General features: G+C 39.3%; 1 protein-coding gene across 21 annotated transcripts in view; it reads right to left on the bottom strand.

Annotated features, from left to right (window-relative positions):
• Window positions 1-10,082, bottom strand: part of NRXN1 (neurexin 1) — a 1,133,502-nt gene extending 1,123,420 nt beyond the window's left edge. For all 21 annotated transcript variants that reach the window (XM_073897720.1, XM_025868729.2, XM_073897726.1 and 18 more), the window contains exon 1: window positions 9,129-10,082. In XM_073897720.1, coding sequence (XP_073753821.1) covers window positions 9,129-9,900 — 772 coding nt within the window. In that variant the 5' untranslated portion in view covers window positions 9,901-10,082. The remainder of the gene's footprint in view (window positions 1-9,128) is intronic.
• Window positions 10,083-14,112: the final 4,030 nt, after the last annotated feature.

Below are 14,112 nucleotides of genomic sequence, written 5' to 3'. Positions count from 1 at the left end.
CTTTCAAATTCTGCTCTCTCTCTCTCTCTCTCTCTCTCTCTCTCGATTTACCTTCTCCAGCACTCATTTTCTCCCCCAATCATCTTCTTTTCTCCTATTTCCTGTTCCTCTTTCAGTCTTTAGCCTCATTTTCTCAATTATTACACATCTTAAGCTCCACAGCTTCCCTGAGGCCTCATCATCCTTCCATCCTCCATCCTTTGTGGGCGGAAGACACTACAGGATTGTATCTTTGGCCCCAATCCAAATCTTTATTGCTTCTATTGAGGATGAAACACAGCATTTTCTGTGTCATACAAATAAGGACTTTGTCCAGGATGGATAACATATTGGGTCTAGGGGAAGGGGAGGTGCCCATCATTCTTTATTTCTAATGACCTCTGGGAAAGCGCATAGCTCTCGGCTACAGTCATAGAGGAGTGCCATTCCCCGATGAAGAATTACTCTAATTCTTGAAGCTCTACCTCTCCCTGTGTTTTTATGAAGGAAATCAATGTCGAGAGTAGAGAGTAAACAATGGATGAAATTCAAGTGAAAAAAAATCAGCAACAATAAAAAAAAAACTTTAAATGTTATTTGAAGCCAAAAAATAGAAACTGTGATAGAAACAGAAAAGCCACATTATTTTAATTCTACCATTCTAATCTAAACAAAGGTTGAAGTGGCCAGAGGAAAATTAATGATGTATGCATCCCAAAATTCTTATATAATGATAGACACTGACCATCAAGGCATGTTCTGAAACTTACACGATTCCTTTAAATATTAAAAACTAAAATTCTTATAGATCCTCCAACTACTCTGGTAAAAGAGATTTGGGAGCTATTTTTTTTTTTTTTACCTAAATCTCTCTTTCAAAATATCCCTGTGGTGGTTGGCTTATTTTGAACGCACTGGGAGCTCATTAAATAAGTTTAACCCCCCTAGTTTTCTTACGGATAAAAGTTTTAAATGTCATTATTAATATTAGCCTGATTTTTTTTCATGTGTTTGAATGTAATTATGTCTCATTCCAATAAATAGTTAAATAAAAACTATAATTATTTAATAATGATAAAGTTCCATCAAAGCAAATTACTCTTGGTAACTGTCAGAACAATCCTAGAGCAAGACTTAATATGGTTAGATTTTCATATAACCCCCAGGAATAGTTAGGATGTTGTCAATCAATAATATGAAAATGGTACTTTGTAGAAACTTCAAAATCTCGAATCCCATGCCTGATCACGGAAGGTCATTTGTTTTACTATAAGCATAGACTTTTTAGGTTTTTAAGGTCTTGTGTAGAAAAAAATATATATTACATAGACTATTTTAAATCATAAAGACATTATATTTTAATGACATGTTTCACCAGTATATTTGTGGAGATTTTATTTTAACATGATTTCAAGGACTTTAAAAAAAGCCTTCTCTGCTTCTATTATATAATTTTCTTATATATGTCATATTTTTGTATATATCTCTGCGCTTATATGCATACACACAATCATTTATATATGAAAAGTACATGTTTTCACCACTTTAAAAATCTTAGTACTCTTTGCCGCAGGAAGTTGACCCAATCTTTAAAATAGGGGTTCATAAAAGTATTGTCTTAAACATTTACTTGTGCATTTGGATCATGAAGTACAATATATTACTTCCTATTTTTACAATGTTTTCAGTTGTATAAATTAAACATTTAGTCCCTTACGCTTCACATGTAACAATTTTAAATAAATAATCCCATTATTTGCTGAAAAAAAAATCAGTGCTACATTCAGATAAGGAGTCTAGGCTGAAAAGGAGTATCTTCCCTATGGCAGCAATTCCTCTTAATTACAGGGAAACATCATTACTTAGAAGAAAAACATGAGTCTTTAATTTCCTTGCCTCTGCTGGGCTGGGGCAGTTGATTCTGCTGAATCCAGCAATGTCTGAGTAACACTTAAACTTAGCTGGTTCCACGTACAAGGCCCAGTCTTGTTAGGTCACCCACAACAGCAGCTCCTAAACTGTGATCAGTGTTGTTTCTGTTATAGAATGTCATCCACACAGAATTCATTACGTCTATAATTAAATGTAGAAAGCCCCGCCTGATGTTAGGGTGCTCGTGAAGCAACTGTTCTTTTTGGCAGCCCCTCCTCTAACTTTTGAACCACGAGGTCCCTCCTGGGGACCAACCTAAGAAAGCGCCATTTGGAGTCACACTGGTTCCTGTAATGTGGCGTCAGTGTATTTCTAATTACAGTCCAGACAGTTTTGAGCACAAGTTACTAGACAAGAGTCCAGGTCAGCACTTTGGCTTGCCAGGTCAGTCTTGTTCTCCTCCCACTTCTGTCCAATAATAGCATCTCATATATACCAGAAAGAGCATAGGGAATACATCTTTCTAACTCTAAGAACCGCTCCTCAATTCAGTTTTAGGCAATGTGCTGGGAAGCCAAACTCATCCAAAAAGAGACACTACCTTTCTCATTATGTAATTTCAATGAAGTGCCCAGTGTACCATCATCTAAACCTTCAGGAGGACCATGTTCTAACTCAGCAAGTTTAAGTGTCTACTTATGTGATGGGGATAGATCTTTGTACTTGTCCTAAATCACCATGGACTTTGATAATTTCAATAATGTTATCTCCCAGACTCTGAAGCGGATGTAAAGTCTGTGTTGCTTGTTTTGTGAAAACTAAGTATTTTCATTCAGGAGATTAAGAACTGTAATTCTTCAGATGCAATATACTAGGGCTTTACTTCTAGTTACATTAAAGTAAAATCAACCCTTTAAGCATAATATTAATAGAAGGTCAACAAAAGCAGCAAATAAGCAAGTGTTACAGAAACAAAGTGCAATGAATTCTGACAAGCTATTCTGTTTCTTTATTATCATGACATTAGGAAATGGCACTAAATGTAAGGGTCTGCCACAATCTTCAATTCTGAAGGCTTTATTATAAGTCAGCCATTCATATCAGCAGCAAGCTGACAACTCAAGAACAAATTCCCAGCATCCATTAGCTGTTTATTAAGTGAAACACACAGGTTATGTCATATAATGGACAGAGTTGCCTGCTGAGGCAATGGACACACCTGGGCTCAGATCTCAGCTCTGCCATTGAGCTATGGGACTTTTGGCAAGGCAGCTTTTCTAATCCACAATTTTCTCCTCTGTAAAATGGGAATTTTATAAAAGCTATCAAGTAGGATGTTATAAAAATAAATAAGGCTAAGATGGAGAAAGCATGCTGTACAATGCTTTTCACTCAGTAAGCACTAAACAATAATTATAGTAACTTAGGATTCTAAACAGAATAATTTCAAATTGTATTCAAACACAAAAGATGCTTATGGCACCAAGAAAGGAGGGACATCTAGTGTACCTTTTGAAATAATTTTATGCCTAATATTTTGGGGGGAGAAATCACGTATATTTGTAGATTTAGAGAATATTATGAGAGTTATGGTTAGACTGGTAATGTTTTTTTTTCCAATACCCCAACACTCTTTCAAATTATTGAGTTCTTATAACATACTGATCATTCAATCACTTAAAATTCCAGTAACTGAATCATCCTAATTGGAAAACTTATATTGCTTGAATGTGTTGGTAGGACTTTAGTTCAATAGATGCAAATTTTATCTGGGTTATCTCTATTTTATCTATGTGTTATCTCTATTACAAAAGGCACAAAAATTGGAAACAAGTTAAAAGGTGTACAGGTGTTTAAAACAGAATACTCTCCTTACCCTTAAAATTTACTCATATATACATATACTTGCTCACTGGAATGTTACAGATATTTGACTCTTTTGCCTACCATTTTAAAATATGGATTTCCATTAAGAATTCCTTCATAAAGTGCATTTTTGTATGTATTTAGGGTATGGATATATACACACTAGATGTGTTCATTGAGCATCATTCTTTTATAATTTGAAGGATATTTTTTAAAGTAGAGCATATATAAAGTATCTTATGTGTAGATACTTACATGTACTTTATGTATATAAATCTTTAGTGTATATATAGTTCAGTGAATCTTTACAAATATATATACCCATATAAACATCACCCAGATCATGTGAAAGTTTCCACAGTGTCCTCTACTAGTCAATACCACTAAAAGGTAACCCCATTCTGAACTTTATCACCATAGATTAGTTGTACTGTTTTGAACTTCATATAAATAGAATCATATAATATGCACTCATTTAGCTGCTGCCTTAAGTTATTTATTTCATTTGTTCAGATTTTACAAAGAAGGAACAAGGTAACAAATGCCCTCCTTACTCAGGTTGTCTGTACCAAGGTATCACTATGTAATAAGAAAACTCTAACAAATCTTATATACACTATTGGGTATAAATGATCCAAACTTCATCTAAAATGACCCCAACATAGATTTATAGAAACGTGTTTAACATTTTCACTATTAACACTTACAACACTTTAGAGCCATCTACCCTGCTGCCATTAGATATTTCTTTCCAAAGTTCATGTTTTTCTGGGAGTTTACCCCTATTAACTACTCATAATCTGAAATACGTTAGCAGAAGTTCACGATGTATTAGTTGCCTGATTATGTGTTTCTCAATTTACAAACTTGAAAACTGAAATACAGAACATTAGTGATCTTTCTCTACTTTTAACAGTGATTTAGAGGCAACGCCACATCTGGAATTTAGTTGTTCAAAAACCTTACCACATTCTGTTTACACGCATTGTGTAAATAACACGGCAAGAAAAGAATTTGAGAGAGCACTGTACCCCTTCCCATGTTCCAGTAGAAACACATGGAATCTATGCTTAAGAGAAGAAAACAAAACAAAACAAACAAACAAAAAGCCATGCAATTTCTGAAGAGCTCTGATACAACTAGCCAAAAAACTTTTTTTTTCCAAAACCTAAGTGGGACATTTTAAGACTTACTATTTAGCAAAGACCAAGAGATTTACCAATTCCTGTGTTTTGAGTAATGGAAAAGGGACTGAGCCATAAAATTATACATAAGTGCACAAGAAAAAAGTATGAGGTTTGCATAATATTGTTTTGTACAACAAACTCCAAACTTTTAGAATATGTGCTCAAGTGAGCATGAACTCAAAACTTTTAGAATGCAGAAATGATTTATTCTGAATTATGTCAAATACACGCGTGCACTTATTGAAAAAACAGTTTGCAAAGAAAGTTCAAACAGCAGCTTTATATCTCCAGAATAAAACAAAACATAAGTATCTATGATACTTAATTTTCAATGAATATTTATAGGAGTTAACCCTGCATGCAGTGTGGCCACTGAATGTTTATTGAGAAAAGAATACAGAATGTGGTCACTGGCTGTTTTTCAGGAACCAGTGTAGCTCAGGGTGCTGATTCTCACAATACAGCTAAGAATAACATAAATATTATATAGTATTAGTCCTTTCTTATTTTTTTAATCAGTTTATTATCACATTTCATCTAAAGGTATCCAAAACTGGAACATGATTTCACTGGCATATATGTAAATTTATGCTAAAAATTTAAATAGAGAAAGTAAATAAAACTGACACTCCAGAGTCTAGGATGAAATTTTAATATAAGTGACCCTAAAATGCATGAAACCTGGAAATCATTTTTAAAAGTATAACTTCACTTCTCATTGATCAGCCTTTTATTCTCATTTTTAAGCTGGACAGCCATGGAATTCACTAATTCTTTTAAGCTGCTAAGAAACTATTAGTCCTCTTAAGTAAAAACTTATTAAGTAATAATGGTCCTGGGGCACTTAGATGAGTACGAATCACTGAAAAAGCTATGCACCCCATAAGCATCCATCATTCAGGAAAGATGACATTCTTGGATACTGGAGTTCTGAGGCTCATTTTCAGGTCAAAGAACTTAAGTGATACGTAGGTTAGTCCTATTCCATCAGCCATTTATACATAATTTTTTTCTCTTGAATAATACCTGAACCTGAAAAAATATCCTTACTCATAAAATGGAAATCCTATTCAGCGGAAAAGTTAATACAGGGCTCGAGAATGAGAGTGCCTACACTTGTATGTGAGCTCTGCCACTAACCTGGTCATGACACATAACCTTTCTTGTGTTCTATTGCCATCACCACATAAATAAATAAATAAATAAATAAATAAATAAATAAATAAATAAAACTTGCTAGGCTTGAATAAATTACAGTAAGGATGAAACTGAGCTCATTAAATAAAAATATTCTAGAAAACCATAGATGCAGAAGTTGTTGCAAGACATTCTGGGCCAGAAAAATAAAGAAAGAAAGAATTTGATTATTGTCTTTTTTAGTAGTTCTTACTGTATTTTTAATATGAAGGAAACTAAATAATATTAGACTTTATTAAGTTAAAAAAGAAATTGTGGTTAGAACTAGATGTGATTTGAATCTTCTTTAATGTTTGCTGTTAATTTTTTTCCCTAAATTTTCTCTAACAAATGTGGATTTGTTTTTAAATTAGTTTTTAAAAAGAATGTGACATTCAGTGTAAATACTGGCTAGAGGCAGGGCTCTGCTCATACTTCATCTGAATAGAAACTATCTATCCCTGGCCATCAATACATGATTGGTGTTGGGAGAGGCATCCATTCTCAATTAATTATTTAACAGTCACTTGACACATATGAAATAGAGAAAAACACATAAACTGGAGCCCATCCTTCTGGGCAGATCGACTCTGCCTTTATCACTCCATCCCCCATTTCTATGATAATCAAAAGAATCCAGCCTTTTGTTTTCCTTTCATGACTAGTGGTGATCTTTGCACTCCGTTTTCAGATCAAATTTTCAAAACGAATCAATGCTCCAGAACCATCCCGATGGATTTTCTTTTCTGAATTGAATTACCTTAAGCATCAGGTACTATATTGTTCAATTATGTATCTTGGTAATTCCAAATTCTTCCTCTTATGGAAAGAGCCTATCCACTGGCAAAATAAAATGCATTTCAGAAACATCTAATTCTGCTTCTCTTCAACATATTACTTTTGCCATCTTTCTCCACTCTTAAGCGTTCCTGATTATGCATGATCCCTGGATCCCTACATTTAAAATGCACAAGAAAATAAAAATTTTAATTTAAAACACTCTCCCACACAGAACAAGCTGTCATTGTGTCGTATTTGTTTCCTAATTTAAGGAAGGAAGTTATATCTCATATGTCCTTCATTAAATTGTCTGCTCTGTATTTTAAAGTGGCATTGGGATATGTAGAGCAATTTTTCCCATAAAATAATGTTCATTTTTAAAAATGTATTTCTATTAATCAGTGCAGAGGTATGGAGCTCCAAATTATAATATGGCAAATCATCATATGTACCTGATATTTCATTCAAGATTTACAATTAAATTAGATATGGGAGAGGAAAAACATGTTCTGTTTTATTTTTGTAAAACCTAACTATAAAGCCTGGTACTAAATCCATGGAAATTTACTGGCCAAGCTGAAGTGTAGTATAGGCCGTGGAAGACATAGTCTTCTATAATTACTTAAGCCAAACATAATAAAAACAAAAACCTTCATGAAGGGAGAGAATAATAAAATAACCTTTTACTTTCTTTTTTCCATAAACCCATAAAGGCTACAGAACTCTTCTTTTTTTGATGACCAGCTTTTTTCTTCCTAACAAACTCCCTTTGCTATTTAAACAGTTACAAATTTTATCAAGTCTTCATTTCTCTTCAGGTCAGATGAGAGAGAACTGCCAAGTCTAATAAGATTTACAAGGGTTAGTTCCTCTTAGCAGTGTCAGCAAAAAAAAAAAAAAAAAAAGGAGACATTATACAATAAAATTCAGCCACACATTGAGCTTTTGTCCTCACAGCTTTCAAAATCAGATTTAATAATTCATCTTTTTAAAAACATCTGCAGCTGTAAATGTCATTTATCCTGTGCTGTCTTGATTTGACCCATACGCTATCTACTTTAAACCCTGACACCTCTCCCGCTCAGCCACAGATATATCCATGCTTCATCTTTTCCACATCAGTCACTTTCTGTTCCTAGGCTTTTCGGTATTTATACAATATTTTTCCGTGGTCATTGTCATGTAACAATATTGGAGACACATGAATGACTGAATTTTATTTATTAAAGGGAGAAAATAAAACTTAGGTATGATTTTTTTTTTTCATTCCACACTTTCAATCCTTAAAAACAACAGAAATTACAGGTTGGCCTCCACTACTCAGATAAATATCATTAGCTAAATGTACTCAGAAAAATCTCTTGCAATCCTTCATATGCATCCCCTGTTTATTAGCCTACAGAAGCTTCCCAGTCCAACAACGTCTAAATTTCTGTTATTTATCTTTCCAAGACATTTGCTCATTAAGAAATATGTTATTTAATCTCTAACATTTCTAAATATTAGCTGACCTGTCTTTCACTTCAAGAAATCACAGAAAAATCACATACTTTTCCCTAAACTGACAAATGTTGGACTTGGACATAACCACAGAAACTAACATTAATTCCAAGAACCCGTCTCCTTCTAATCCAGAAAACCTTCACATGTGCCCCCTCCCATGGCCCCCTTTTTCCATAACCAGGAGCAGGACTTTATTTATAAAAGGCAAAACAGGTCCTATGAATCCTGTTCCCCTTCTGTCCTTTACCATGAATAACAAACGTGGAGATTTTCAACCATAGCGGACCTCTCCCGCACTTCCTTCTTCACCAAATGTGTGCCCAATCTTCTAGATGCTTGTCTGCATCTTAGGGGGAACATCTGTGTGTTACAGACTTAGAGGTGGTAGAGGAAAGCACAGCGGTTATTCGGGCGGGCCATGGCCCAGTGAAGTTAGGGAGCAGCCTGACAAAGAACCCGAGGAATCTGAAGTGGAGAAGTCATTCTACTCGCCACTGGGAAGTAATTGGGGTTGGCACCAAGGGTTCCCAGGAGGAATCTGAACCTGGAAATGGGGCTGCCCAACCATTAAGAGGATGCCAGAAGAGGAGCTGTGGGAGGTGATAAGGCAGAGACTCCACAAACAGGTCTTCCCCTTGAAACTAGCTGAAACACACTGCCCAGAGAAGGAAGACCCCATGCACCAGCCGGCCCCGCCTGCCTCGCCCTGCCTCCCCGCGCCCTGCCCAGGCCGAGGCGCCCGGTGGGTCAGGCGTCGGGCCTTACCTTGGCTGCAGTCCTTGCCGCGGAAGCCGGTTCGCGAGCAGTCGCACACTGCCTGGTCGTCCACCACGGAGCACACGCCTCCGTTGAGGCACACCCCGCCCTCGCCCTCCTCACCCGCCTCGCACGGGCTCCCCCCACCGCTATTGGGCAGCTCGTCGTCCAGCTTCACCTCGCCGCTGTCCACCGGCAGGGCCTGGGAGGAGTTGACCCTCACGTCGCGAATCCACCCTTTAAAGGGCTCTCGCTCCCTCACAGAGGCCAGCGTCAGCTTGAGCGCCGCGGCTCGCAGTTCCGGGGGCAGCCCCCCTACAAAGAGTCCGCTGAACACCGTCATGTCCCTGCGCTTCGACTTGACCTCCACCCACTTGGCCTCCACCTGGTCGATGAAAAGCGTGGTGTTGCGGAACTGCCGGCGGATACGCACGTTGTGCCATGCACCGTCGTTGACCGGCGTGTCAGCCAGGAGCGTGGCGGGCTCCGCGCAGAAGATGGAGAAACTGAGCTGCAGGCGGCCACCGCGCGTCAGAATGAGCTCCAGGAAGTCACAGAAGCCCTCGTCGTCAAAGTAGAGCACTAGGCCGCGGGCGCTGCGCGTCTTGAGCTGGAAGCTCATCTCGCTCTCGCAGCAGGCGTTCCACTTGGGGAAGCGCGTCCACTGGCCCTCAGCGCCCGGGAACTCCAGCCCGCTGCCCAGCTCTGCCCAGCAGCCCAGGAGCAGCAGCGAGAGGCACAGGAGAAAGCAGCCCCCGCGCTGGAGAAGCGCCGTCCCCATGCTCGGGGCTGGGGTGCGGCGGGGGGGTGCCGGGGCCGACAGGGTCAAAATGGTCCTGGACACCGTGATGTAGAAATAAGGGTCCGGAAACAAGTAGGGTAAGGGGATGGGCAGGAGGGGGAGGGATGCACCCTCCTTTATCTAGCTCTTTTTTTCTTCTTCTTCTTCCAGCAACCCCTCCCTCTCTCCCGATAGTCCCCTCCCAACTGGAAAACGTAGACCCCAGTGGTACAGGGCAGCAGCAGATCTTCCAGACCAAAGGGAGGATACACTTTGGAAGCAACGTTCTGGAAAAGGCGTTAACAGAAGGTCAAGGGAAGTCACTTATCCATTTGAGTCCGATGACCTAGTTCAAGGGCATCAGTGGTGTCAAGAGATGCTTCACGCCTCAAATACTGTTTTCTGCCAGGTACCATCAGTGGTACCGCGCAAAAGCGAAGCAGTTAGAGTCTGTTAAGAAGCAAATACTTTTCAGGGAAGTACAAGAAAGCCAGCAATGAACCAGGATCCTTGGATACCTCAAGTGTTTCTCCTCCAGATGTGGTGTCCCAAACCGGAAGGAAGAGACAGGTTCCTTGCCTCTTTTCGGCACCACTTAACCCCTGAGTAGCTTCAAAGGCCTGCTTCTTCTGTCATATCATGGACTTCCTGAACCACTGTAGCCAATGCAGAATTCCTTAGGCATGGCCTCACAGGATGGATTTTACTTCTCTTTTTCCCCTCCCCAACAGTAGGGTTCGAACCCAGAAGCTGTGGAATAGCCAGAAGCTGTTAGATGTCACAACAGCTCCTCTTCTTTCCTCTCTCCCTCTGCAAGGCCAAGCTAAGATGCCAGCATATCAACTGGTTGTGTGTTGGTGATGCATTTTGGTTTTGTCTTTTTATAAGGACCCAGAAAATCTGCAGAGAATTAAAATAAAAATTAAGTTCTGAAATCATTTATAGTATCATATAAATCATTTTTCAGCTCAGAAACCAGGTGCATAACTAGAGCTGTTAGGAAGCCAGAGTTAACCTTACTGGAAAGGGCTTATTTATCCTGATCTATCAAGGAGGACCTAATATCTCCTAATAGTTAATATTGCACTTTTACAATCAGTCATTACACCCTTGCAGTTTATTATAACTGTTAATAGGTAACCTCTCAGAATTTTATAGAGATATGTTTATGGTTATCTTTTACTTTTTCTGAGAAAGTTTAATTTTTTTAAAATATGAAAAGGGTAGGAAAAAGGCCCTTTTAAGGACTTCTACTTATGATGTGTACTGATAACATGGACAATAAAAATACAACCTAGTCAAATCTCAGTTAATACAGATCTTACAACAGGCAAAGCAGATCAAGCTGCGACTGGAAGCTGCTAGCTTGGATTTGTCTAGCATTCTCACCATTTTATGCTTTTCAGAGAAAAAATATGGATAGTTTCTTGGGAACCTCTTTTAAATTTCAAACAAGTATTTTCCTCCTTTTATTAAAGGAATAATCTGTTGTAGGAGAAGACATCTAACTGGAGTCTATCTATTTGGGGCAACATTTATGTCTCAATTGCCATAATATTAACTCCTCTAAAGATGGGTAAAGTATTTAATATTTTGCTAAACACTGTAGTGATCTTAACTCCTCTTCAAGTCCTTTATCTGGCTGTCAGCTCTTAGAATTTGTATGGTCAGAACAGCAGTTGGCATGTGTGTCACCTTAGCTGTTATGACTCCAGAATGCTAGAATATAAGATCTATATCTTTGAATCACTCACTATAAAATCACCTCTTTATTTAACCCTAATCTGACAGGTTCCTGAAATAGTACAGAAATCATAAGTAGTGAGTTGTTTTTAAGTTGTTTTTTTGTTTTGTTTTTTTACCAAAAACATTACTCTCACATTTTGACCAACACACACACACACACACACACACACACACACACACACACAAATGGTTCATCTGGTCATGTCAAGCAAACACATGCATTTCCCTTAGCATTTCCCACTATACCACACCCCCCCCGCACACACATACACAACACGCACACACATTTATTGCCTGGACACAGAAGCTCACTATCCAATTAACACTTTTTTTTTTTTTCCTACAAGCTGAAACTAGCAGTAATTTATGGCACCGCATTGTGCTGCTCCTCCTCCATGGAGGGAGCTGAGAGCATTTCTCTTCAGTACAGAGCAATCCCTACAGGTGTCAGCTGAGAGCCACCACCAAGCTAGGGGATCCCACTTCAAGTTCCTCCCCAGACGAAATTGATGACTGGTTCTCTCTTTTTCAACACACACACAACACATACACACGCATACACATTGCCCAGTAGAAATAAAAAAGAAATAAAAATCTCAGTTGCTTATTTATTATGGCTGATACATTCCACACCATCAGCAATCACCAGCCATATCTTGTCTACTTCTGTGCCAAGCCCAGAGAAAGGTGCTCTTAAAAATCATCCTAAGATAGCGTATTATTCAATAAACTCTCAATGTACTCTCATTTTTAAGTGGACTCGGGCATCTGCCAATTTTTCAATAAATAAATAAATCTGGAATTTTAAGATCAAGAGGTGTGCTTTGAAACCATCCAGAAGCTTATGTGTTAGAAAACCTTTGTGTGTGTGTGTGTGTGTGTGTGTGTGTGTGTGTGTCAACTGGAGCTAATTATTTTATTAATTAATATTACAAAGATCACAAAACCTTTCTTCACCCCTCTCTCCTGCCCTCCTCCACTAATGCATACCTTGACAATTTTTTTAAGGGATAGAGAGTGGGGAGAACACATATATATTCTTACCCCAGGGGAGGTCAACTGACTCTCCCAGTTCTTAGAGGAAGCTTATTGTGTGTGTGAGAGTATCTGTATTTATATGGAGAAAGGATTCTCTCTCTAGGTGCCAGAGAAACCTGGTGAGTTCACAAATTAGAGGATGAAATAAAAGGATCTGAAAAACAACCTTACTGCAGCCAAAGGAAGAAGCGCTCTAATTCAAAAGCAGACTAACAGCCTCATTAATCTTTTCTTTCATTTCTAGAATCAAATTCATTCCCAAGCCACTGGAAGGATCGATACAGTATGCTGATCCGCTGCAGTTGCATTTATTTTAATATGTTTATAACACACATACACATATGCACACATATCTTTCCATGCATCCTTCAATATATACCATTGCAAAGAACCTGAAATCTTTGGGATAATTTTTAGAAGTGCTTTTTCCCCCTTGCTTTTGCAAAGTCCCTCAATACCAATGCACACCCAAATTCTCCCTGGCTTTCCCGCCCAGTCTCTAAGCTCCATCTCTAATACCAGTGCAGTTTCTTGGAGCCTGGAGTCAACTGCACAAATTAAGGATAGGCACAGCATGGAGCTGATGGGGAAGGAAAATAAAGATGTAGATAACAGATATATTTTATTGCTTTGGTTTCTAACTTGTCTGTTTTCTTTCTTCTGCTAATAAATCACTGCATTCATCCTTTAAGTTACTACCTCAGTTCCATCATCTCATCTTCTTGCTATCTATTTAAAAAGCTTCATGCAAAACAACGAAGATCTATACTCCTCCACCCTCCCACCACCCATCCTTCCTTGTGCATTTGTGGCAGATCCTGGCTCAGTTACTAGGGGGAAATATATCCTTCTCCAGGTTGCCTCGCCCCATCCCCTCCCCCAACCCAAATTGAGCTTCTTTACCTGCCCGGTTATTCCCCTTAGCTCGACCCAGAGCCTGAAGCATGCATCGGTCAAAGCGAATTTCCTGAGGTCTGTGGATAAGGCGACTGCCGCTGCCTTTTCAGAGGCGTCAGGCTTAAGCGTCTATCTTCAGGAGTGCGGGAGGGGAAAACAGGCAACGGAGGGGAGCAGCAGGAGGAGGAAGAGAGGGAAAGAGCTGGGAAGGAGGAGGCGGTGGTGGAGCCTGAGAAGGCTGGGTTACGTGACGCCGGGTGCTGTCCTTCTGAAAGAGAAGGGCGGAGCTGAGCTCTCCGCAGTACCATGGAGAGCGGCGGGCCGTCCTCAGGCGGGGATCCTAGTGGGTTCGGCCCGCGGGCACAGCCCCTCCAGGTCGGGAGGCTGCGGAGCGAGGTGTTTATACCTTTGCTTCGTCCCTTTGCAGGGGAAGCCCGATCCTGGAGGCGGGGACCTGCCGCAAGAGCTTCTAACTTGTCACCACCCACCCTCCCCCGAAAAAGAGAGAGAGAACCAGAGAACCACGTAGCG

Source organism: Callorhinus ursinus, unplaced genomic scaffold (genome assembly GCF_003265705.2).
Source record: "Callorhinus ursinus isolate GAN/ISIS: 27379988/994484 unplaced genomic scaffold, GSC_fseal_2.0 scaffold10, whole genome shotgun sequence".
Lineage (NCBI taxonomy): Eukaryota > Metazoa > Chordata > Mammalia > Carnivora > Otariidae > Callorhinus > Callorhinus ursinus.
The sequence above is the reverse complement of the archived record's forward strand: the minus strand, read 5'-3'. Positions and strand labels throughout refer to the sequence as shown.